The 27136-nt window shown below is 40.3% G+C and overlaps 3 protein-coding genes across 17 annotated transcripts in view; 1 reads left to right on the plus strand and 2 right to left on the minus strand.

Annotated features, from left to right (window-relative positions):
- LOC136436657 (F-BAR and double SH3 domains protein 2-like) overlaps nt 1-11319 on the minus strand; it is a 32728-nt gene extending 21409 nt beyond the window's left edge. For all 7 annotated transcript variants that reach the window (XM_066430824.1, XM_066430829.1, XM_066430825.1 and 4 more), the window contains exons 1-3: nt 11189-11319; nt 7466-7563; nt 7063-7108 (exon numbers count right to left, since the gene is read on the minus strand). In XM_066430824.1, coding sequence (XP_066286921.1) covers nt 7063-7108; nt 7466-7563; nt 11189-11209 — 165 coding nt within the window. In that variant the 5' untranslated portion in view covers nt 11210-11319. The remainder of the gene's footprint in view (nt 1-7062; nt 7109-7465; nt 7564-11188) is intronic.
- Nucleotides 11320-12086: 767 nt separating this feature from the next.
- LOC136436661 (coiled-coil domain-containing protein 73-like) lies at nt 12087-14856 on the minus strand. The gene has a single exon (XM_066430831.1). It carries the CDS (start codon nt 14811-14813, stop codon nt 12576-12578), a length of 2238 nt encoding a protein of 745 aa, XP_066286928.1. The 5' UTR covers nt 14814-14856; the 3' UTR covers nt 12087-12575.
- A 4971-nt stretch (nt 14857-19827) lies between these two features.
- Nucleotides 19828-27136, plus strand: part of LOC136436665 (teneurin-3-like) — a 191299-nt gene continuing 183990 nt past the window's right edge. For all 9 annotated transcript variants that reach the window (XM_066430836.1, XM_066430844.1, XM_066430843.1 and 6 more), the window contains exons 1-2: nt 19828-19955; nt 21128-21207. The gene's annotated coding sequence lies outside the window, so the exon portion shown is untranslated. The remainder of the gene's footprint in view (nt 19956-21127; nt 21208-27136) is intronic.

The following is a 27136-nucleotide window of genomic DNA, read 5'->3' on the forward strand; positions in this document are numbered from 1 at the left end:
GATATATTTATATATTCCCATGGGAAGGGAGGACAGGCCATACCAGCTTTGCCTGTCTCTAAACGACGGAAATCGATAGAAAAGTGCTGTGGCCATGGTGATGGGATGATGTACATGAGGGAAATTTATACCGTTATTGGAAGGGCACATTGGGTTGTCCCCAAGTGTTGAAATTCAAAAGAATATCTGTTGTTGCCATAGAAACAGAGTGATGTACATTACATGGAATAATGGAAAGGGGAAGGTAAGAGAATTGGCTTTCAAGTATGACAGATAATCCATAGATAAATCGGTGTTACTACGACAATGGAACAATGGAAATTATTTATTGGAAAGAGGAGATAGCTGAGATATGAATAAGAATCTTCTTGTTGCCATGGCAACAGTGATAGACAGCAAGTATTTCCCTAAAGAAATATATCTAGCGGAACATGGGTCTCAGGTTTGGTAATTTAGAATGACTGATGAAATTTTGTTGTTGCTATGGTGACAGAATGATGGACAGGTTGCCCCTACATGGAACACTGCCTCCTAGTCCTACCCTTCTGTCCATACCAGTTTGATTGGTACTGTTATTTTTTGGAAATGACTAATTGCTTGATTGATTAGTGTGGTCTTCATTGGGCCAAAAGCTGACAAGGTTTTGCGTCATACACACGGGCATTAGCTCAGCATCCTCTTCATCATTTTAAGTACATTCTGCATAAGCACCCTATCAGTAATACTTCAAAGCTTGAAGAGCCGGCTTACAACACGTATCTTAATGCGGTCTTTAATTAATGCCATCTTGAGAGGGTCTGTATGCCTTTTTCCGTGAGGTGTAGACGTGTAGCAATCTTTTTTCATTTACTGTTATTTGTAGTCGACCTGCTTTAATTCATCCTCAAGACCTTACCTTAGATACTCCTGCAACTTAAAGCATTGTCCGTAAATCAATGGGGTATTTCAATTCTTTGCAGCACGTTTCTTATCATCCAGAATTCAATATTAAGCTAGTGTTATTGACAAATTTTATCCCCAAATGCTTAACTTGAAAAAAAAAAGGTAGAAAATAACCAAATCCCTCATTTGACCAATGCTGTAGAAGAACTGCCAAGGCTTGAAGTTTTTGGTTACACTAAATTCATTATCTAACTGCAACAACAAGCAGTTTTGCCTCCCACATGCAAACATTCTAGTACATTTGTTCATGAACTTAGGACTATGTCATCTTGTTTAAATGTTGGTGCTGTTTTAAGCCCCCAAATATCTTCCCTAAATCTCTTTCAATTAAATTTTCTAAAGTCAAGTTCACCAGCATTGACTCTCTAGCCCTGAAACTAGTGAAAGGCTTATCCATGCGGCCTCCACTAAAACCACCACTACTAAAGCTTGCAGACAGGAATTTGCCGGTAAGCAAACATTTGCCATGAGCAATCAGGGAGGGATGTCTGAGGTATCTCCTGAATGCTGGGTATGTGAGATGGTGCAAGACAGACATCGATATGCCCTGTCTGACCACCGGCTACTTTTGACACAGGATAAATCTACGCTAACACCCAACTGGTAGACCACAAAAAGAAGGTGGCGACAGTGATGGAAAGATACTGTACCAACGACCTTAGAAATAGCTCTTTAAAGAACATTGGTCAATCTATATAGGGAAAGTCATTCCTTTCCAATTATAGATTCCAACATTACTGCTTAAAGTGTACAGTTTTGAATTTAAGAATTTCATTTGAAAGATCACACTTTTTTTCCTATACAGTATTGTGATATCTTTAATTCTGGTGCAGTATAAATGGAAATACATTTGAGGTATTGGTCTTTTGTGATTTCGAATTTCCAGTGCACATATTTCCAAATGCAGAGTGACCACTGTAAATGTGTAATTTGTACCTAAGGGCTTTCCTCAATTATGTACAAGCCTGGATGTCACCCAAGTTAAGTTTAACAAATGCTTGGATGATCACTGGGGAGCAATTACTGTGGCAGACCTGAATCTACATGTAAGGCATCCAGGCTATTTACAAGTACATGTAGCACTTCAAAGCATTACTGGAATGTGCTATCCATTAAACGTACCTGTACTTGAGATCAGCAATAGGTGTGGGTCAAGTACTGAATATAGGCATTAGAAATTGACTAATGCTGGCTGGAATAGCCACTTCTGGTAAGATCAACTACAAAACAGTATATTAGTCACTACATGACAATGAGCTAACAAATCATGACGTCTTTCACGACACGTGTATCCTGCAGGTTTACGAATACATTTATGTATTCTATTGCCTTTAAACAAATCATGCAACCAAACTAAGGATACAGTCTACATTCTTGAAGAAGGAAAGGTCAGCCACAACAAGGTTCTGGCAGGAAATGAACATCAGCCTGGGGCAAATGGTCAGATTTGGGGGTCAGTGTGGCAGTGAAGCGTGTAACAGTTCTATTACCAAGGCTATTACACAGCACCCTGGGGCCATACAACACACCACTACATCACTCAGTCCTGCCTGGAATGGCATTCCATTTCCCTCTCCACCCATCCTTCACTGGCTTAATGGAGAAACGAAAGTTGAAAATGACCATAGCAAAATGGTTACATCGAAGTCTGCAAATGAAGCCGCTTCGTTTCCATGACAGTAAGTTCCAGTGTTAGCATTTCCGTTAATCACGTTTCAGTGAAATGTATATCATGCTTAATCAATGTTTCAAAATCCAAAAAAGTAAGTACTTGATTAACAGCTTAAGTGGGCAATGTTGTTGAATGCCAAAATCCACAATTGTTTTAAAAGATACCATCAGATATGTCAGTTGTAACATTTTTTGTCATTCACATTTAATGACTCGTTAAAAAAGTGTTTATTCACCAAAATAAGCAACTTTCCAATGTTTTCAGAAAATGTGTAAAAGTAGGTGGCCCTGAACCATAGAAACAACCCGCCCACAAAAACCTCAGTGAGCTCATTGAAACCTTCAGCACGTACACACCAGCCAGACTTTTACTTTATCATCCACCTCAGTGCACACACAACATTCTCTCACTGTACCTGGCACCACCCCTGGGATGGCCACAATAGGCATCAGATTAATAAATATATTGCAGCAGGGCCCGGGAGCATGTCTTGATGCATTGCAATAACTTATACACTTAAGGAAACTCTCCCGGTACCAATATGTACAGTTTCCACATCATGGAACAGTATTTATAAGTGCATGTGTGAATTTTGTGGGATCCACACTTGCTTGCTGGTACATATTGCTCATAGCGTGAAATACAGATGCATTGGACCAAGAAAATATATTCCCCATTTTATGATTCTTTCTAGGTTGTCACACATTAACATTAAAGACATGTTCCTCCCGCTTAAGGGCATTTTCTTAAGAGGATTCCCCAATTTCTCCTAAGATTACCATTAACTCAAATTGTGATTGAAAGGCATTCCTGCTTCCAAAGTTTCTTTCTTGTTCTTAAGTATTCGCTCTATCAATCACAATCCGCAGACCTGCTTGAGACGAATATTCCAAGAGGGAACTTATTAAGTCTCCAGCTTTGAAGCAGAAAGATCGGGGGTAATTACACTGCCCTGTGTTCAATCTCCATACCTACAGAAGTAATGAGCCCCCAGCTCTCTCATCCTGGGACAGGTCTGAATGAGACAAAGTGAGGAGAAAGCAATCAAACCAGCTTCAAAGGACGAGTTGATTTGATGTGATTTTGAGTCTGGCAGGAAATTCTACTGGGGAATGGAACGAGGGATAGTTCTTAACTTAGCAAGCATGAGACGTAGTCCTACACATTTGTCATCTTGTGAGTCGTTAAGCTGTGAGTCTTGTGTTTAAGAATGCCAGCCACATAAAAAAAGGAGCGTGTCAGAAATTGACAATGGTGTGATCACAAGTCTGACGGGTAATCCTTCTGGGGAAAACCAAAAGCTTGCGGCCTTGTGGGCATAAAATGTAGTTTTGTACATTTGTCATGTTATAGGTCGCTAAGCCGTCAATCCTATGTTTAAGAATCCCAGACACATCTAAAGCAACATGTCATGAATTGATCACAAGCCTGACAAGTAATTCTGCTGGGGAAAACAGAAGGACAGTTTTACTTTAGAGTTTGCAAGCATAAAATGTAGTCTTAAGATTTATCATCTAGCAGGTTGTTAAGCTGCCAATCCCATGTTTAAGAATACACACCACATCCAAATCAAGATGTCGGGAATTGATGTGATGTGATCACAAGTCTGACAGGAAATTCTCCTGGGGAACCCAGAAGGACAGTTTTAAAGTTTGCAAGCATAAAATGAAGATTTATACATTTGTCATTTTGTGAGTCGTTACTAGTAGGCTGTCAGACTCCTGTTTAAGAATCCCATTCACATCTAAAGCAGTATGTCACGAATTGAAATGATGTGTTCACAAAATAGTTTTGACAGGAACCTCTACTGGAGAAGCCAAAGGACAGCCTTATTTGTCATTTTGTCAGATGGTATTAGCCGTCAGCCAAATGTGAAAGGAGTCTCAGTCACACTTACAGCATGTTTAAGTTCCCACAATGTTGATGAGATAGGGATGCCGAAACATACCAAAGTATGCTGGCCAAAATCTAATGATTTGGTTCCCATCACAGCTAATACTATCATATTGTGGATTGTCTACATATATTGCGTGGACTAATCCCCCTAAGCCAACCAACATCTTTTGCACCACAGTCATCTCTCATTGAGACAGCCATGGCCTCATAATCCCTGTTTAAAACCACTTATTTTGTGCAAAGAGAGTTGTCCTATTACAGGGATGCAGTGATGACGTAGTTGTTGCAGTTATGATGTCACTCAGGACTTAGCTGTTGATCTTATCAGCTTTAATCTCCTTGTGTTATCTCCAGGGGGTGTGCATGTTTAGGAATGGGAGCCTTTTGAGTATCCTGTTCTCTGCTGCAAATTTTCTCCAGTGTCTTTGTTTTGATTGATATTTTTACAGGAATTATTGACATCATTCTGTATAATGATATTAATTTTCTGCTGATTGGAACAGATATATAAAAATTCACAGTTTTGAAAGTGGTTCATCCAGACTTTGATGAATATTTTGTTATTACATTGTACATGTTTTGTTAAGGTGTGTTGATCAAAGGAACTTTATTGCTCATTGCTTTTTTCTTCCAATGGGCCATGACACAATATAAAAGGCAGAAATAAACATATAAAAATAATAAATGTAAATCAATACAAAGACAAAACTTCAGAAAGGAAAGACCTGATGAGTTGAAAAATAGTCAGTCAGGATCAAAAATGAATCCAACTCTTAATGTACCCATCAAAAAGCATGGAAGCCAGGCCCTTACTACCATATGATGATGTTTTGAGTGGCCTAAAGCTATTACACCAACAGCAGGGAAACCAAGATTGAATTTCCCTGGGCCTACTTTGGGCACAGCACAGTCTATAACATTGCCATCATTAAATTTTCAGCGCCAGTTTTGCTAGTTAGAGGACGTGTCGGCTCCTGAGTCACCTTGCTGCGCTATTAATCTACAGCCAGAGAAACCATTCAGCCGCATTGTGGGCATAATTTGCAGCGTGATGGCATGGAAAGACTATTCATCATGTGGGATACGCCGGCGCCTGGCAGAAAATAATCTGCAGATGAGGGACCAAATGCACAGCTGTGATCTGAGCTGGTGCATGACTGGTAATATGTTTCCTCGTCTATATTGAAAATTAGAAGGCAGTCTACCTCTTACAGACTTAGCCAACTATGAAATCACAATTACCATTGGTTAGATTCTAAAATACTCTGATGATACTTCGTATACCATACATCTTTCATTTCATCTATAGCATTATACCACATTACATCATGTACCCTAGAATATCGTGTTGATAATGGATGCATAGCTATACAGGGCCTGAAATAGCAATCTGCAATCTGCAGACAAATCATGACATTGCACACGAAAACACAAACGAAAACTTGGTATTGTCAATTACATATCACAGAAAACATAAACATAGTATTTTGAACCCTGCTAATGCTATATGCAGATTCCAGCCAAACAGCCCTAATCCTAACCCTCTGCTTCACATCATTGTCTCTCAGAGCGTCTGTGCAAAATGATCCTGTCATCCAGGTGTCCCTTTGAAATATTCATGAATAGCTAAGTTGTGTGTCTCAGAAACTGACAACTGTTATTAATGTTGTTCAAACATCACGTGAGCTAAAATCAGCTGACTGATATCATGATAACCTTTTGGTACAAAACACAGAAACAATACAAACTCATGCAGATTGTAAAACACCCTGATGACTATGATACCTTTAAGGTTGTGTGTACTAGAAAAAATGTACACAATGTTTTTGTATTCACCTAGCTTGTTGCAATATTTGCTTACTATATGTGCCATGACTCAGAAGGGACAGGCAGGGCCTGCCGTTATCGAGGTTACAACATGCAAACATTTGCGAAACAGGCTTTAAATAAACTGTTCAGGACTACTTATAGCACTGAATAATGTGAAATCAGATGCTGTGAATGAGGGTGACTGTCACATATAGCGGCATGTGTCCTGTTAACATGTTGGACAAGTATGCAACTAGCCACACAGACTTTCCTTAACAGTTTAAATTCATACTCAGTCATAGGGCCAAAGGGCATGAACAAATTACAGGTGTAAAAACTGCAACATACTCAAGGTCCTCTTATAAGTTATACAGTCTTGTTTTCCCAGGAGACAAAAACTCACCCTTGACCAAAATTGCACAGAAAAATATTTGCACAAATTAATGCACAAAGTAATCTTTGTTTCTACTGCTCTTAACAAAACAGAACAATTTTGTTTTGTCATTTGTTCTATTTATACTACAGGGGTCACTGACTCCTTCCACTTGCCTGGAGTCATTCTGCATACATACAACAGACGTTGAAACAAAGCACCAACTAGTACTACACACCTACCCAACCCGTTCTAGACAAACAAAGCTAAAACCAACATTAACATAACCCGTGTGACCTCACTGTCTGCTTACCCTGGTTTCCATCCCTTTCACACACATTTCTGAAACCATAGAAAGTTCGAAACTCACTTGGCCATAATCTTTCTCTAGTGCTGACAACTTGCTTCCAAATGCCCTGAAATTGAAAAAAAAAAGTTAAACACGGGTAGCACTATTTGCAGTGAAAGTTTTTTTTTTAAGTGAGAGTGTAACTTAAGCCATCACTAACACAAGGTAAGTATTTGACATCAAAGGTCAGCTTTCAAAAACAAAACACCTTTGTCTACAAAGCATAGGGTGTACTTTTAATGCGTTCTTCATACAAAGAAAGAGTATGATGAAGTGTGCAATCATAGGTGATGGTTAAGTGCGTAAGATGTGCATAATGCAGACAAACCTTACACTGCTTTTTTTTATATTCTCAATTCTTAATTATCATGAGTCATAATCAGCAATGGCACAGAATGCTTAAGACATGAACTGCACGTCTTACCTTATGTCTTCCAGCAGGTTACACTCTGTCTCATGTTTGGCCTGTAGTTTGGAGATGTGTTCAGAGTGTACCGTCTTCAACTGCTGGCTAATCTTTACCTGTGGTCAACAGGGAAACATACAATGTAGTAAGGAACAGAAGATGCAATTTTAGATGAAAGAAGGGAGCTATAGATAGCAGCATATTGCTTTGCCTGAAAGTATAAATGTATACCCTTGCAAGTAAGCATAAATACTTCTTAAGAACAAATTTAATGATAAAATATAATGGCAAAATAGTAAGTTAAGTAAAACATAAGATTGACAGTTCTTATTTCTTTTCAGGGGGTGGGGATAGTTATGAATTTCATAACCACCCCACCTCCTGAAAGGCACAAATCTATGTTCAATCTTTTGGCAGTTTCATGTACATACATGTGTATCATAATCACATTTAATTTGGTTTAATTCTGGAAGTCAGCAACATTTCCATAAAGGTGACACAATATGCCTTCTGTGCTACAGACAAAATCCTTGGCCCATTTCTACCTGTTCTGTTGCTTGAACAAGCACCAGTGTCACCAGATAGCCATTGGCCTATACATTACCACTGAGCCATGCTAGGCTATGTTGCTGTGTCTAGAAAATGCTTCTGGGGCCTGGCTGGAAATGCCACCTGCATATGCGGGTTTGTGAATGAAAAATTGGAACTGTGCTGCAGATGTTTCAGACTTGCAATCAGCTCTGCACCTACTGTAACCTGCTCCAGTACTGTGCTGGGTATATATACTAGTAAGTGTATGTAGATTTTATAGGATAATACATAATGATTAAACAAATTTAGGAAGAGCTCAAAATATCTAAATGATTCCTTTTGTGATGAAACACAAGATGTTAGGAGACCATCCAACCATCTTGATAAATCTCGAGTGGAAAATTGCAGCCGGGAAACTCTACATGGCAATGATAGAAAACTACTCCATCATTACAGGAGACCTACCAGCATCACTCACAGGGCATGCATAATTGATAATGGTGCAGTACAGGGGGAAATCTACCTGAACTGATAGCCTTGAAGGGTGAGACTGCGGAAACTGTTACTGTCACAGTTAGTGAAGTCAATGTAGATTTCTTATGCCAGTATAGTCTGTTGCAAAGACATCTTAGCTGTGACAGTTTTCAAATCATCATCTTCAGACATTTACATGGCATCTAGTACCAGGAAGGTATACTTCAATTGGATATCAGACTGTTATCATACTATAAAGACAAGCCATGATGTAATCAAGAAAATGGTAATCATGTTACTGACATTGCGGCATGATGTGATGGAAAACATTGCTTTATTTTACTGAAACTTATTCAGGTAACATGTTTATTGACCAGCAGGCTTATTCACACTGACACATAATAGCTTTTTATTGATTTATTGATGACAATTATCTGCAAAATCGAATTGACAGTGGAGCCTTGTCCATATACTGACAAAATCTTGATGACATTAACTGCTCATGTTTTACTACATACATGTAGATAATGTAATAGAACTGCTTTTGAATTGATATCAAAATGAATAAACTGATGTTCCACAAGACCACGACTAGTGTGAATTACACGTATCTCATGGAAAATGATGCAACAATGGCAAACGATTGATTATATAATCCAATTTGCATGTCTAATATCACATTTCAAGTAATGATATGATCAGCATTAGCAGATGGCAGGGTCATACTTCCATGGTATCTATGGCTGTATGATTATCATAATTGTTTAAACTGAGCCAATCCCATATTGCTGTCCAAAGATTATTCAGCAACTTAAAAAGCTTTCCAGCTACAATTTTGGACAATGTTAAAGAAAAAAAACAACAATATATACAACCAAGGACATTTCATATGGCCGCGTGGCGCGTTGGATACACCCGATCCCTCGATCTCGGAAGTTAAGCAACGCGCGGTCCGGACAGTGCTTGGATGGGGGACCAACCAAGGACGTCCGGATTGCTGTAGCCTCACGAAGCTTTCCATGAAATCGTCTTCCGGGAGGGACGTAAAACGGGGGTCCCGTGCTCGAGGAGGTGCCTCGAACACGTTAAACAGCCTCATTACCCTACACATTGGGTACCTGCCTGCGGCACTGGCTGCAAATACACCTGATATTAATTAATTAATTAATTAATATGTCCTTGGTACAACTTATCACTATAGAAAATATAAAGGGCATATCTAAGATTAAAAGGACAAACTGTTTTGTAATTTTTGCCACTAATTTGCATATCTACAGTTAATGTAATGCATGTATCATATTTGAAGAGAGTGCTGAATTTTAGGTTACTAAATTGTTCATCATTTGCAATTTCAGTTTTTGTTTGCAAACTGCAGGTGGGTATGTTCGACACATTAATTTTGTTGTTGTGGGAACATTGTACACAACCATGTTACTCATGTACTCTTTAGGATGTATGTATCCTTGAGTCTTCAAATCAAAACAGACCTTTGAAGTCCAAACTGTAAATCATTATCACTTGCTGAGAAAGATAACTCATTTCCTGTTTGAAACTCCTGGTGCTGATGTGGGACCACCCCTGAACAAATCAGTGCAACCCTTCTCCAACTCAACTGATCTACTAGGAACAGATGACCTCGTCGGAACAAGGAGGAGCGATGTCCGAAGCACATTTGCATTAATTAATTTGTAATGCGGCTATCAGTACTGGCAAGATGTCAGCTCAATGGATGAGAGAACAATTGATTACTCTATGTGCCAAAGCAGGGTTTTCACCAGCAAAGCTGTGGTGCAATTTCATGATGCAGAGAAGAACTGTAACGGTTGTACTGTCTAATTTGCTGCATCGAGATGAGAAATGCTGTCATTTTGTTTTAAGTGGTGAAGGCAATAACAGCTACTACTTGAGCACATTATGGCATCTTGTATCAGGTAGAGATGCCCAAGAATCATTAACATATCTATGGGTCAATGCCCATAAGAAAAGAAAATATATTTTGCAAAAAGCATGAACAATCATGAACATTAAATCATAATTTTGCAGTAAATGTAACTTGTTTCATTTATGTTGCTTTTGTCTTTTTGACATTGCTATTAAGTTGACCAAAAGCATCAGGACGAGGTTTACATCCCTGATGTACCATGTTACTTCCTCCTTGAGATCATTCATATGCAGGGTTACGTTGCATCTGTACTAGTACGGTACCGACTAACTCGAGCTGACTAACTCTGGCGGTTCAAGAAAACAGATATTTCAGGCAAGCGGAATTGAGTGTCTCTTGGACATGTGTATAAACGTACATACATATTTTCTAACCTTATGAAGTCAGTAAGTATATGCGAGACTCATATCAGGCACAAGTACCACAAAAAGTCATACATTTTTCTATAAATTATTATACGTAGCCTACACTCCTTTCACTCGGTTCCTTTCACTCTTGGTGACTACGGTGCCGCTACGATTCCTTTCACGTATGGCAAAATTGTTTTCCACCTCAAGAACAAGCACAGTTACTTAGCTGTTTGCCGCTATTTACGTGTTTCAAATCATCGATGGACTGTTTCTTTTGATCGTGCTTGCGCCTCACAAAGAACAATATTTACTGTAGGGCAAGGAAGAGAGAGAGGTTATGTCCGGAGGACTGAAACGCCCACCGAAATCGTCCGAAAGCTAATCGCCGTTACTTGCCAGCTCTTCCGAACGTCCTTAATTAGCTCGGCGGACGGAAGGACGTACCTTTCTCGGCGGTGGCTGCATGGTTACGCTCCGGGCCGCGACGTCCTGGCAATTTTGTCAGTCCGAGATCGATCCGTGGCACCACCTGTCCGCCATTTTGGGTCACCTTGTGTGAACTCTCGCGAGAATAATGCAATTGGGAGATTCGATTTACTTTGGGGGTAGCGACGCCTAAGTTTTTATTTTCCTGGGACGGCCCACTTACTGAATGAGGGTAGGGGCATGGTTTCTCTCAAGCAACCAAATGATGGCATGTTCTCTCCCCCATGTAAGAATGCCTCCTGCCTATGCGAAGAGTGAAAAATGCAGACCAGTAGAATAACCTGCAATAAAAATCCTTTAAAAAACATGCGATGCTAAGCCAGACCCCACATCCACTTGGAGATTATTGGTCCATTACATTGACCTTGAATGTCAGAGTGCTCTTTTTGAATGTCAAGTAGATTTGGAAATGAATTGGAAACCTGATTAAACAGTTGTACTGGAAGAGCAATCTTGTTGGCCTTGACATTTGAGTGAAAGGCCAAATGGGCCAATCAAGTTGGCCAGCAAAACTTTAATCTGGATACCTCATGATCATCAGCACCTTAAATACTGCAAGTATGGATGGTCAGCAAACCTGCTTCCCAAGAGGCTTGGCAAGCCTTTGTCGCTTGGTATTCACAGCATGCAAAGGAATCAGCCTTGACCTTCCCCCTGCTTTCTGACATTCTGTAGTCAATACAACTTTGGGGCACTATATATAAGAAGGGTAATCTCGACAGGTTGTATGAATTGGATGACTTTTTATGGAATCATCCTGACATTTTTCACTGTTATGTCAGAATTATATCAAACAGGGAAATGACTGATTCTTTCTCATACTACCTTTGAGGCATCAATACAAAAGCCAACAGAATGATATCAATAAAGTTTTATCTTTATTCCAAACAACATCAAACATGAATGGCATAACTTACAAAATGCTAGTAAAGAAACAGCCCTAAAGAATTCTGTAAATAACAGGAGAAACTTTGGGATCAGAGCCAACATGGTCAGAATCAAGTTCAACTAATATTTTTTAAGTATGCCAAACTGTGTTTGCTTGATGATTACAATGTTCACAATACATTGTAGTTGTACACAAGATATTGGGCATTTTAGACTTATGCATTAACAGGAACAGTCAATGAACTTTAACTAGTCATCTGGACTGATGTGCCATGATGTACTCATTTCAAACCCAACCAATTAGAACATGTAAGTAAGCATTTTCCTTACCACAGAGTACTGTGAATACCTGATATGAACAGTAATATGATCACAACAGAACAATGAGACTTCATGGATATAAGATATTAACGTTCTAGATCCATATTACATCCAGCACTTTCAGGTATATCTGACATTAGGAGTTGGGCTGAAAACTTTTGGCCAGTTCTTCCCATTCATTCATACCAGTCTGTTCTTGCTGAGTTTCCGATCCCCCTTTCTTCTGGGACGACTCTACTGCTCCTAAAGCCTGCAGTTTGCCATGCTTCTCTTGGTGTAGCTGCACAGCAGGTAAAGCTTCCTGAAGGCTGACAAACTTGTACTGGTACTGTCCTGTGGCTTCTCCACTGTTCAGTTGGGAAACGGGTGCCTTTTCTTGGCGATTGTCAGTCACACCATCGGCAGAATTATTAGATGGCATTTCAGCACCCTTGACATCACTAGACGCAACCATAACTGTTGAACTGCGATGATCCTTGTTCAATGAAGAACCCTTATGACCTGTGCCAGCTTGTGGACAAGATGCTGTGGTACTGTCATTACCACTTGATGTCTCCTCTTGTGCCTCCTGAAACACTTTATCAATCCTTTCAAACTCTTCATTCAGTTTACTTCCTTGCAGTTGTTTTGTACATTCCTTAGCTTCTGGAGAATTAGTTTTCTCACATGCTGATGTCTCTATTATCTGTGGGAGACTAGAAGCTTTGTTTGGCTCCCAAACTGGACTGTGTGTATTGTTGCCAACATGCTCATCAGTCAGATCAATCTCCATACATGGCAGGGCTTCAGTAATGTTTCCAATATTAGTATGTTTGTGTGGCTTCTTGTCTTCCTTATCATGCCCTTTAGAATGACACGTGTCCATTGGCTCACTACAATCATTCAACTCCATTGGAGCAATGCTTGTAATGGTGGGAAGTGTTTGACCTGAGCTACTGCTCTTTGGTTTATCAGTCTTGTTGACCGAACCTTCCTGCTGCAGGTCTGTCTGTGTAGAACTGTCTGTTGAAGACATTTCAGTTTGAGTATATGCTGATGCAGTCTCCGCTTGTGAGTCTTTTGTGGCAAGCATCTTGTTGTTTGTCAGGGATTTAATTTCTTCTGTCATCTTGATATTTTTCTTTGCCCATGACGTGTTGAGCTCCTCAAGGTTGTTGTGAGCTTTCTCTAAGTTCTCATAGTCTTCCTGTAATGTCTTAAGTCTGCTCTGCAATGAAGCCTCCTCTTTCCCCCATTTTTCAAAAGCATCCTTGTGGACATCTTTTAGGTTATGTAACTCTTGTGCCTGCTTATCAAATGATTTCTTAAGCCCTTCATGCTCAGTTTTGAGATTCTGAAGCTCTAACTCCACCACTTCAAGCTTCTGTTTGAGAAGGCTGCACGTCTCGACATGCCTGTCCACCAGGCCTTGACACTCTTGAAGGGAAGATACAGCCTCTGTCTTCTCCTTTCTTATTTCCTCTAGTTGTAGCTGAAGCTGTTTACTCAAATCTTGTTGAATGTTAAGTTCCTGTTGCAGTAAATAAAGGCTGTTGTGGTCAACACTTGAAGTAACATCCGAGTTGTTCAGTTTGCAGTGCCCTTGGACTTTTAAAAGTTGGATTTCTTTCTTCTGAGCCTCCAGTGCTGTGTTATTCCTCTTCAGCAGACACGTCTGGTGATTGTTGACAGAGTTCAGCTTCTTGTTTATCCTGATTGCTTCTTTCACTGACTTTTCCAGCCTGTCGTGTGTCTCTGTGAGCTGCCTGCATTGCATGAACAGTGAGCTGCACTTTTGCTCCATCTCTGTCATCTGGGACAAGTGAGAGTCTTTAGCACAGGCCTGGAGTTTCAGCTGCCGCTCCTGTTCCTTCACCTTCTGCTCCAGACTGTACTTGCACATATGTAAGGTCTGAACCTCTTCCTTCAAGGCTTTGATTTCCCTCTCACTTGTCTCAAGATCCAGAACACTCTTGTTCTTGTTATCTTCTGCTTGTTGTATTTGTTCTTTATATTGTCTGTGCAGGTCTGTGATCTCCTGGGCATGTTTCTTCTCTAATTCTGATGTTGCTCCAGCCTCTTCCTCTCTTGTCCTTTCCAGTTGATGTTTTTCCTTAACAAGTTGGCTGATTCTCTCTTCATTCTCAGCATCGGTCACTCTACGAATTCGCAGTTCTTCAATAACCTCAAACAAGTTGTCTCGGAACTTCAGACATTCTGCTTGCCTCAAGGCTCCGTTGTCAAATGCCTTCGGCTGGATTTCACTGCCGTCTGCGTTTAGGTTTCCTTGTTCTGCTTTGTTGGAGGCTTTGGTATCATGATCATTACATTCGATTGCCGGTGAGCCGTCTTCCAGTCCCTCTTTCTGTACATCCTGTGGACCACACTGCATCATTCTGGACAAAATTAATCACAAAGACTGAGGTAAACATTAGGTACTAACGGGGGGTGTCCATAGTCCGGTAACTGTTCTAAGTGAATGCGCATGTCTTTTATCATCGTGCATTTTGCCCTGGACCCACCAAAAACAAGCTTAGATCTTGTAACAGGCATATAACTGTGATTAAAGCTACACATACATAGTTTTCATTTAAACAGTAGCGTTCCGCACTTTGTTTTATTGCGCACAAAAGTCACGGCAGTTTTGGGGTTTGCATTCTAGTGGAACGTTCTAACACAAAAAGGGGGTCCAAACTCCGGTAAGGTGACAAGCAGGTCATTACTGTTCGTGTTTAAGCATCCCATGTGAATAGAATTACACTAAAGCCTTGAAATATCATTTCTTGTCGCAAACATATGGCATATTTTGTATTACAGTAATTGTTCAAATACGGTGAGATAGAAATTTCCCCTCTCACGGCGAGATCAACCTGCCGCCGGCAAACAAAATGGCGGGACATTGTTTACGTTGCCTGCGGTCGTATGCCTTTACGCTTTCGGCTTCCTTGATGGTCTTTTCAACCTTGTTATTGGCAGTAGCAATATCTATGGGATTCTTTTAGTCGGTAGGGTTCAATTTTTAGAAATGGCCGGCGCTCTACCGGCGGGTTGACTAATTTAATTGTGTTAGGTACCTCTTTTGGCTGCCGTCATACGTCATTGGTAAAGATGGTGGAGCGACAGGATGAACACTGCGGCGTCTTTTAACTCCGATTATCCAACTTTAAAGGCAAAGATGGTATATAGGTTTGTTTTAAGAGGAAGTCTAATGAATGTCCTTACTATATGTGGTGGTATCTTTTTACATGTTGTCTTCTACGATGAACAATTAAAGAGTATCGAAGGGCATGTTCTCGATGCGTTCGCTCGTCAACCTGCACGGAAGGCGTCAAACTTGTGCAATTTTTGAAATCTTTATCCGTTGGGGCTTACCAACTTTAACACATACTCCAACTTCGTGGTGATTTACATGAAGGTTTAGTCCATAACTAGGTGTACTTATCATATGCAGCTACCCATGCATATCTCCGCAACAATGATTTTTAAAACCTTACCGGACTATGGACCTTACCGGACTATGGACACCCCCCGTTAACGTAGCTTCCTTTCCAGTCACCGTACCCCTTCTAACCTTGCAGTGTTCGACTGGAACATGCGAACTCTCGGGACGTCCGAACTCTCGCCACGTCTCGCGAGAGCAATTACAGTTGGGACGCCGGTCCCGTGGGCTCGTGGGCGCAAACGAGGAACGTTGCGTAATGCCCGTCATACTCAAATGTTAGGATGAAGGTGATCACGGTGTATGGCGGCTAGCATGCGGAATAATTGTAACATGATAATCTCACTAGTGACTTTGTTCTGTTAGAGATAGGTTGACAGATTCTCTTCCAAACGAATGAAGTGGGCATTTCTCTATATGTAACGTTAACCGTTAACATTAGTTTATCAAGGGACATTGCCCTATCGCCCAGAAATTCCAAAGCCATAAATGAATAAGTAAGTATGAATGAATGAATATAAGACTACAGCATCTTTTGCTAGCCTTGAATCCAAACCTATTATTGCTCTCCGAGTCTCTCTCCGCAAACCCATTATAGGTCCCGAGTCTCTCTCCGCAAATATTTGCGGAGAGAGACTCGGGAGCTATAATAGGTTTGGATTCCAGGCTATTCTTTTGCTACTGGTCAAACAGATACATCCACAACATTTCACTGTTGATCCGGCCATTAAGATAGTGTTTAATTACAGACAGCGTCACGTAGTCACAAATGTCCGTCAAATGTTTGGCAATTGAGTTGCCCAGAAACATCTGGTTGAGCCGATCGCCACACAGTAACTGGTGCAGTGGCGACCTCTCGCGACAGAGTGAAAATTGCAGGTTATTGTCAACGCTGGTGAGTTTGTATATTTCCGCTAACTTTCTGCTTGTTCTCATTACTCTCCAAGCAGAGGATGGGTTCCGGCAGGTTTTTGACGTGTTTTAGGCGTTTTTGTCGGCCTTTCTACTTTTTCATCTTTTTTTTTGTCTCTATACAAAAAAAGATGAAAAAGTAGAAAGGCCGACAAAAACGCATAAAACACGTCAAAAACCTGCCGGAACCCATCCTCTGCTTGGAGAGTAGTTCTCATAGGCTCTCTCCCCGAGAAAATCACGAGCCACCAAAGAGGGTAAAGCCTAAAAAAACACAGAGCCGAGTCCGTTACTTGTAATCACAGGTATGTATCTGCTTGTTGATAAATAGACTACCCGCTGAACTACCCGATCCCATAGCCCCGCAAACCTTCGTCAAAATGGGTGACGATGCTGGGCAGTAACAAAGAAGAAAGAACTATAGATATGCAAAACAAAACAAAACAAAACGAAACACAACACAACATGCAAATATATATTTGATGGACATGCACCCCTTCTTTCATTGGTCTACCCGTTAATTACCATGTCATCGATTGGTTGAACTGCTAATTGCCGCCGTCAAAATGCAAAATAGTACTAAAGAATGCAAATAATTGACGAACATGCATCCACTCTCTCATTGGTTGAACCGCCAATTGCCATGTCATCATTGGCTGATCTGAAATTACCATGCTATCATTGGTTGAACTGCTAATTGCCAGAATCTGTCGATCATGCTGGTTCCTGGGAAACCAGACGACGCGGGAGGCGTGAGAAAATGCTGAAAGCGGAAATCCCGCACATTGCGCGCATGCGGGAAATTGGAGAAGACAATCGTAGCCACATGGTCAGGACATAATTTTTACGGGCAAGACGCAATTTCTTTCAACAAGGCTGATTAAACCTCCTTGGTTTCAACGACGTTTCCATCCGGCATCCAATAGGTAATTTGTATTCTCTCTGAATTAACTGACAACAGCTTTATATTTGTCCGAATGTTTGTAGCCATGTTTCCTAGCCATGCTCTCTAATTTGATTAAACTATAAAGGCATTTTTACAACAAGAATCCATGGGCCCTGCATCACAGCTTTGCACAGTGGTGCATCAACTACAAAATATTAGTCCTGCTAACACCTGGCTGTTGTAAGACTTGTAATATCTGTTCATGTCGCAAGCCGTCGTAAGAAGACCAAAAGCCCAGGCCTGCCAAGTGCGCTTGATGTTGAAATTCTTGTTTTTTTTTAAAGAGCAGATGCCTTCGAATTACCCCTAACAGGAAAATTCAAAAGGCACGCAGCCCAGCTTCTACTGCCAAAATCACAATGATGCTTTGATCACGCTGTACTTGTATCAAATATGAAAAGGTTTGGAAACAAGCCAGCGGTGCTACAGAGGCACACGTCGGGGTTCTGTTGAAATTCAGTGCTTATGTGTGTGTCTGCATACCATACCAATACCATGTTAAATCAAGAATACCAGGTAATAGAGGCTTTTATAGTTGCCACCTGACTTATGATTATCATTTTGAGAAATGAATTATTTTCCCCAGATTGGATCGATGATCATCATCATTATTGTCATCATTATTATTATTATTATTATCATGCTACACAGAGGTCTGGTTCTACTTCTAGATATAGAGTCGATAGATTGACAAAGGACCTAATTTCTTAGGAGGAAAAATGATTTAAAATTTTTTATTGACATGACAGGGTAGTTGAAAAAATTTTCACAGAAACCTGCCAGCAAAAGTACAGGGAAATGTTAGAATATTCCCTCCCATCGTCTGCTTGGAGATACTGTAAATGCAGAAATGTTTCATGGTTTTATGTTCGCGGTGTTCGCGGCAACCATTTCACTGTGAACTTAAAACCACTGCAAACATTTTTGTCCAATACTGCAGGAGTATGTGACTAAAGCGCTTCCTCGAACTTAAAACCACAGCGAACCCTTCATTTTCGCCTTTGCACAAAATAAAAACCACACAGACTTAAAATGCATTTACAGTGGCACTGAAGTGGCACAGCTGGGTCTCATCACTAGCTCTTGTCATTCCCCACAGGATATGGATGATGGAGCTGTCCCTACCCTTTCCTGTTGGGCTGGTCCACCAGAGGCAGGAGCAGAGTGGTCCCACATTCTGGCAAGGAAGGTCCATTCCTTCACATGGGGAGGGGGAGGATAGCATTGAATGGACCACAGTGTAGTATGTAAATTCATTAATTTTGCAGTGGGGGGGGGGGGGGGGGGGGTTGGCGAGGAGGCACTCACAGTGTTTATGCTGAGCAATAAAGTCTATTACTGATAGAAAATCTATATTGAAAAAAACAACACTCTGCAAATATTTCAAGATTTACATTACATGTCCACTGTTGAAAACATAAGTAGGCACATTTTAGAGTAGAGTAATGCAATCATGATTTCATTTTGTTCTGAGAGGATAAGTTTCTTTTTCAGAAAATCCTAATTTATTCTAAGACTATGATTAAGCTATGCAAAATGATTATCAAGATTTGCTATTTTTGCATACCCTATACAGTATTGACGTGATATTTACTGTGTATTTCAACCTCACTTGAGTGTAACGATAGATTTTCTGGCAAATGTCAGTGAACTGAGGAGAATTGCTGGCCAGATGGGCCCAGGGACTGAAAGAAATGCCACAGTCAGAGTCAAGGGCCAATGGGAAAGTCACGGATACTTCTGATTGTCTAAGGAAGGGAGTGCCTGTACCCCTGGTTATGTCCCTGGGGACCCACGTTATTGAACCCTGCTTGATGTCAACCAAATGTTTTTTGGCAGTAACACCAAAGGCAGGGGTTGATCAGGGACCAGAGGGCTGTGACTTGAAGTATAACGCTTCAACAGTACAACAGAAAATCAATTTCATCTTACCTTTGTGTTTCATATGTCCGCTGAAGCATGTAATTAAACAGTCAGATGTTTCATCAGAAATCATTTTTCTTTTCCGTGTCTTGGAGTTGGGTGCCAATAATTGATGAATGCAGATTATGAGAACCAAGTAGTTTATTTCAAGTTGCCATCATCAACCCTCCCCTCAGGTAAGAAGTGAACAGTCCCCTCTCTCTGAGAGAGCAGGCCTGGGCGTGATGACTTGAGGAATGATGTGTTCCTTATGTTCAACTGTAACAGACCAGGCAAGGCTGTGAGCTGCCCACTGTTTCCTGACCAGTTTCTCAGAGGTAAGTAAATCTTACTACAAGTACATTGTACAAGTTCGCTTCTTCTGCAGCATAACTCATTGGGCAGAAAAGATCACTATTCTTCACCAATTACTTGGTAGAACATTTCAGTGGTAATTCATGTATAACTGTACCAAATGTAGGACAGGACAAGAACATGGAAACAACCGAGCGGTATACAACTACAGAACATTAGATAACCCACAGAGTTTTCTATCAAATGAAGAGCAGACCAAACTGGAATACTACGGTAACCATACAGTACTACCCAGCCATGAATTCTACTCTAGATCTACTCAACTCAGTGCATCCACTTTTCATCTTGTTTGAAGCACAAAAATGAGCTATAAGCTGCAGCCCCATGCGCATATTGGAGTTCTCTAACATGAAATTTTTGGTCAATAATTTTTCAGCTTCGTGCAAGAGAGAGTGCATGCATCACTACCTTCTAGCCATTGGTGGGAATTGAGGGTAGCTAGAGGTGATGAATATCAGATTACAACAGCAGGAAAACGGGAGTGTTTTGATGCTGTTTTTTTTTGGTGCTGAATGGGCACTGTCTAAATTGTTTTTTCGCAAGGGCATGTTGTGAATGATTTAACAGATTCTTCGGCAGTTCCATGTCTTACAATGTCAATGTCAAGGAAGGGTTTATCAACCGACAAGTAAGAAATGTTCTGGCAGCCCCTGTAGAGTGTTGGAGCCCAGACCTCCAGGTGGTGTAGTAGACATTTCCAGTCCCATGGGTGAAAAGTTACTGATACCATTGGAAACTGATTAGACACCAGACTGAGGAACACAACTGAGCAAAATGAGATTGTTTGAGTTGTCTCAGTGAGAATCTCTTTTCCTTGAGTAATCATAAAATAAAGTGTTTGGATAAGGATCTTCTGTTCACTGTTGCCAAATTTCCATGCAAGTGTGCAATATGCTTCAAGCACTGTAATCTCTCTCTCTCTCTCTCTCTCTCTCTCTCTCTCTCTCTCTCTCTCTCTCTCTGTATTATGTATGCATCAATCTGAGAGTATTAGATGATCTTAATTGCCAAACAAGTACATCTGTTTTTGTGGAGGTTACCTGCTAGAGATGTCCCCTTAATAACTTGTTTTAGCCATAGAATCTGTGGATTTATGTATGTTGCTGATTGGTCCCTCTGTTCACCATGTTTCCAGGCTGACACAGGCTGATTGTCTGCCTTGTCCTGACTCCTGAGGGTTTGATACATGCAGGGAGCATAAAACTACAGCCTAGGGTGAGTAGTACATAAAACACTTGCAGCAGCTAATTCGCAAAATATTGAAGGCCACACCAATTTGATTTGTTGGTTCTCTTGCTAAACTTGAAGGTCACTGTGAAAACAGTCTGAGGAGATAATAATTGTAAGTCTGTACTTTGGTTCCCCCAGTTTGGTATGGAATGTGGTTGATGTTTCAAGTTTTTCCCATCCCTCTTTTTTTATGCTCTCTTGCTGAAAATTTGCTTTAAAATCTCTGAGAACCATGGAAATGAATTGAGGTGGCCTGTATAATCAACTTGGGACCAGCTGTATTTTTGACAAGTTATCACTTCTGAAGTTTGACTTCAGGGACTGTTGATGAATACCTGAAGGACCGTTAGGTACATTTGCAGGGATGTAATCTTTGTGCAAGGATTTACAGGTGAGAGGGTTCTTCCACAGTTCAGGAAATCCATTTAGTAGGAAGTTTTTGATTTTCCAAGGGAATAATGGGTTGGTAATAGCTATGGCTTAGAGAGCTTGAAGGGAAAGGTTAGGAACGTGCCAGCTCTTGGGAATTCTCTAAAAAAGTTAACAGCTAAGTTTTCTGGACAAACTTTGGCTGCTTTACAAGACTTGAACTTAATTCCTTGCAACAATGCTATAAAAAGTAAAATGTGACACCTTCTGCTACATAAGAACAATTTTAAAGACTTATCTACTCTACATGGTAGAGCATACAAATAACTAATAAGAAAATGCCTTTCATCAGAAAAAATCTATTGCAATGTTATCTTGGGTTGTTTTGTCTATTTTCATGTTATATAGTGCCATTTGTCAAATAAGCTTGGGTCAGAAAGCTTGCAAGTGTGAGAATTATTGACAACTTTAATTCTGTCTATCAACAAACTTGCTTCCAGCATAGACTAAACATGGGAAACTCTGCATGGGCCTGTTATCAACATTGTGGGGCAAGTTTGACATAATGACTTCCGCTAACCTTCTTCTATAGTAGGCACAAGTAGGGAATAGTTTTGCTTACATCAGTAATGGCTGGCTTGTGGTTTGGTTGTGAACCAGATATGTTTATTACTTTAAATGTTATGAATGGACAAATGTTTTGTATTTTTATGGCAGTCCAAGGGATTGAAGTCATTCCTTTGACGTGTCTGTGTGTCTGTCTGTGTGTGTGTGTGTTTGCATTTTGCATTTTTGACTGCAAAGCAGCATGGATAAACACCAAGCAGTATGCACTAACTTTTATATTTGTAAGTTCCTTGAGGACGAATTTCATGTACTTAGGATCAGAGCCAGGGGAATATTCCCTTGGGCTCAATATCATAAGTCCATATATCTGAGCCATACCAGAATTGATTCAAGGTTACCAGATGATGACAGGCTCGGAGAGATATGAGGATGAAGATCACATAAACCCCTCCTGACGGCCACAATAAACAACTGCTGGGGGAAATGTTACACCTGAGCGCAGGAGGGGCAGAGGGCAAGATGGCAGCAAATTGATCAACTGTTTATTGTTGCACAGCAGCTCAGCTACTGGTGAAGTCTTAAACCTACACGCAGTGGAGCTTCTGATGCAGAATGTGTTGAAATGTTTTGGAAAAAAAGGATTCATTGAGATCTTTTTTAAATGTTATGGCAATTATGAGCTACGCAGATATCGGTACTCTGGGCATTAGTGGGTTAGATAAAAGCAGGCACACATTTTTGATTGCTCCAGTATTGACCAGAATGGAAAAGAGAAATTATTGATTATCTTGGTTAATATGAAATGATATTGAAATGTCAATCAGTAATCAATGTAATCAATCTTAGTTTAAACCAAATAAAAGTCACCCACTTTGTTTCTTAGAGAAGCCACTTCTTATATGTGATAAACACGTACCTTTTTCTAACAGGTGACCTTTGTGAAAATATCCGAGGACCAAGGAGATGACTTGTTATGGCCTTAGTGTGGTGGTTTTCCACTACCGGGTCATTAATCATGCCTGTGGTTTGGTTTTATTCTGGCCATCTAATCAGGCTGCTGCTGGTTGCCATGGTTACTGGACCAGAAAGTTCAGACCAGATCACTGAGCTAACTGGTTACCTAAAGGTCGGGTCCACCTGTTGACACCTTATTTGGTCGTAAAGGGAGCAACCATTTTGCTACCTTTTGTAGGGGATTATTATCCAGGCCAAAGAAATATATCTACACGCACGTAGCATCTAACTCACTGACTTGGAATTACTTGCATCACTTATTTTTAAATCCGAGAAAAGAAACAGAAAAACTAGATATCACAGTCATTTTTACTTCACCCAGACTATATTTGACAGGGGAGCGCCCAGGGGAGCATGCCAGAGCGAGAATAGGATGGATATCAGGCTAAATAGTAAATCGCATTAAAATGGCTTCCCTGTGCCACGCATATGACCACTTGCTGCTACCACAGATTGGATTTTGGGGTCAGTCGTAGTCCAAGGTCTCAAGTAACCATCTGTGCGTAGCATAGATTTTTTTATTGGATAGGGAGTCAGTGTCCCCATCTGCCATATATGGGGCTACAATCCACAGTTCTGCTGGACTTCTTTCCAGTTTCATACATCCTATGACTTTTGTGTGGAGAAGAATAGGTTGCATCCATTGGATAAAATCTGGAAGATAACATTGAACTCATTACCATTCAATACAGAAGTCGCCTGTTCATTAGGTAGCAGTTAGATATTCCAAGATTGCAAAAAGTTTTTTTTAAAGTAATATAGCTAGGTGCTGCTGCATGCATATGAATGTTGTACTGGTTTATGATACAGCCCAGACAAGACAAATATCATTCAAGACTGGGTCTTTGGTTTGGGCATAAAAACAAATTTCTTGTTGGATGCCATTCCTCAGTTTCATATTGACTTTTGACATTGAAGTAATTTTAGTCACTATTGTTCCAGAAATATACCATACATTTGCCCAACATCAATAGCACCCATTTCCCGTGCCTATTAACCTACATCTTATTATTAAGCCAGAGCGGTTCACACATTGTCTCATCACTTCTTTTCAGTGAGGTCCTGGTACTTGTACAAAGAAAATCATTTTACAAGCCGCAAGCAAACAAACAAACAAACTAACAAAAAGAAAAGAAAACAGTTTAGATCACCAAGCTGCATCGGCAAACTGGAAGTAAATGGATACCAGGCTCCAGCATCAAAACTATTGAACATATCCATCCAGAGATATCTTCGACCCTCCAGCAGTGCTATATAACACTCAAGAATCAATAATCACTGCTGCAATATTGCATGGTCAACTTCGAGGACAAGTTTATGACTGGCTTGGTGATTGTGACGAGACAAAATTTGATACCAGCACTTCTATATCCGCCAACTTTAAAAGACTTGGAAACCAACAGCCATCATCTATATTGATGTGCTGCTGTATCATGTTACAAGGTCGCCTCAACCGATCTATTCCTGGCCTTGATCCCAGAATGGTCAATGCCCTTCCGAAAAGTTGTCTCCTTGGACCTTAATAACATGTCTTCAAGTAAGAGTAATACTGCATATTTGCCATGGTTATCATATATATATACATGTATTGTACACTGTAAACTATTTATATTTACTTGTGCTTTAGGGGAGAGAAAATCATATTCTGTGTCAAGATTTCTTTCTTGGGGCCAAATAATGTTTGGCATCAGATCAACTTGAAGGAAATTGACTTTACATTTAGAAATTCAGTAACTAATTTATTTTCCTTAGCCGACCATTTTTATTAGAGAGGACATTATACTATTAGATATTGAAGAAAAAAAGAAAGATGAGTATTGCTGCTCATTGATTATTCAATAGTTTTCTTCTTTACATTTGTATGTGACTCTCATCAAATGGGACATAAATTATACAGTTTACTTTGAGTCTGGAAGTGGCTCTCATGCCAAATGTTCAGTCCAAGGAGGTTACTTTCACACTGGGCCACTTATAGTGGCTGACCTCTGTCATGGTCTGACCCTTCCTGCCATCCTGTAACCCAAGAGTGTCAGACAACTGGGTTGTTACACAGGCAGTTTTGATATACAATATGTTTCAACCCTGGAACTACATGTAGCTATGGGGAAAAGACTGAGTGCTCATCTGAGAGTGCTTTGTACTTGTCAGAATGAGAAACTTGCATGGAATCATTGGAAAAGTAAATTTAGCAGGTTCGCAATCTCTACCAAAGCAGATTTTGTTCCATCTCAATGTAGAGTGCTCTGTCTTCTAATTAATGGATCCACAACTAAATTTGTTTCAGAGTTTTTCTCCCCATTGCTAGGGAAAGCAAGAACCACAAACTTGATAGACAACAGTTTTTGATGATGATCAAACGAAGATGTATTTTTTGTCAAGAATTGTGTAATGTCTATGGCCTCATTTTCCACATTGTACTTTTTCTTGTGTGTTTTCTCCTATAACATGTCCCAGCAATTCTGCTGAATGCTAAAAAGACTTGATGTACATGTAGACGTCATACTGCAAGGATTTGATAAAATTCATTAGGCATTTACTGACATATTTCAGAACTTGTTCACATGCAAGTTTTCACATGCAAATTATTCTCAGGCAGAAAACCATTTCTCTGTATTTGGTGTTAGAGCATCAGTGATTTTCAATAACGCTCCCTCCAAAGCAGAATCCTGTGCCAGATACTTTGATACGAGATCAGTAATGTCAGATTGAGTTTTGTCCATTAAGATTTCCCCAATCTTCTCCAAGATTGTCTGAGTCTGGAGGAACCTGCCTGGAATCATCAGAAAAAGCGCCCTTGGGATGTTGCATTTGCACTATCTTAATTCTTATTATGATTAAAGACTGTGGTCATGAAAACAAGAACTACAGAGTTGGTTTGCTATTTCATTTTGCTAATTGACTTGCATTAAGTGGTATCAAACTTTATTCTGTGAATGTGATTTCAAATTACTAGTACTACATGTATTTGTTAACAGCCATATCCATCGGAATATTCATACACCATCTCAAGTATCGGCATTTTCTCTGTAATAATGATGTTTAACAGTGATTCTGCTATATGCTAAAAGGCTGATTCAAATGTCCTGCTACAGTGAAGTCTTGGGTGATAGAGTTCATATGATACCGTAGTGCTGGTGTCAGAGCATCGGTGATTTTCAATATCCCTCCTACCCAAGCAGAATCTCATACGAGTTGCCTTTGATGTCAGATCAGCAATGTCAGATTGAGTATGTCCATAAAGATTTCCCCCAATCTTCTCCGAGATTGTCTGTACCTGGGGTTATTCCTGCACGAAATCCCAAACCCACTAAAACCTATGATCATCCACAGAGTGGGACAGTATTGGGCATGTAGTACAAGACTTCAAAGCAGGCAGATGCTTTTTGAAAGCACTCTGTAAGGAGCGGCTGTCTTTGAAATCATTCGATCAGCACGACATTGCTTCTCTGTCTGACATAAAATGATGCTACCAGGTTAGATGTAGGGTTAGAGATGTCAGAATTTGCAATTCATTTTTGAGGGTTTGGGTCATTCAATTACAGTAATGCCAAGTCCCAGTGGGGGTAACGCTACATCTCGCTGCATGTGTTTGTCAGAAATGTTTTGTTAAAAATTGATGATTTGACACTTCTCGTCCTAATCATGTTTTGAGCATCATACGATAACACTGATAGGATGGCCACAACAAAACCATGAGGTAGCATATTAAATTTGCATCACGATTGTCACATTGTGTATTCACTGCGTCAAGGACCCTTTCGCTTCTCTCTAATTACATTTAGAGTATCGTACTTCCCAGTTGTGAGAAATGGCAATGTCACCGGACCACACGGTGGCAACTCTAATCAGGGCTGCCATCGCTCAGTGTTCCCGATCACTTTGAACTAACATGTAGGGGTTTAAATTATTCATCGGAGGATCCCGCATCCAGGGGATGGGTACTAGTCTTGATTTGTTTCTCCCA

Source organism: Branchiostoma lanceolatum, chromosome 6 (genome assembly GCF_035083965.1).
Source record: "Branchiostoma lanceolatum isolate klBraLanc5 chromosome 6, klBraLanc5.hap2, whole genome shotgun sequence".
NCBI classification, from domain to species: Eukaryota; Metazoa; Chordata; class Leptocardii; order Amphioxiformes; family Branchiostomatidae; genus Branchiostoma; species Branchiostoma lanceolatum.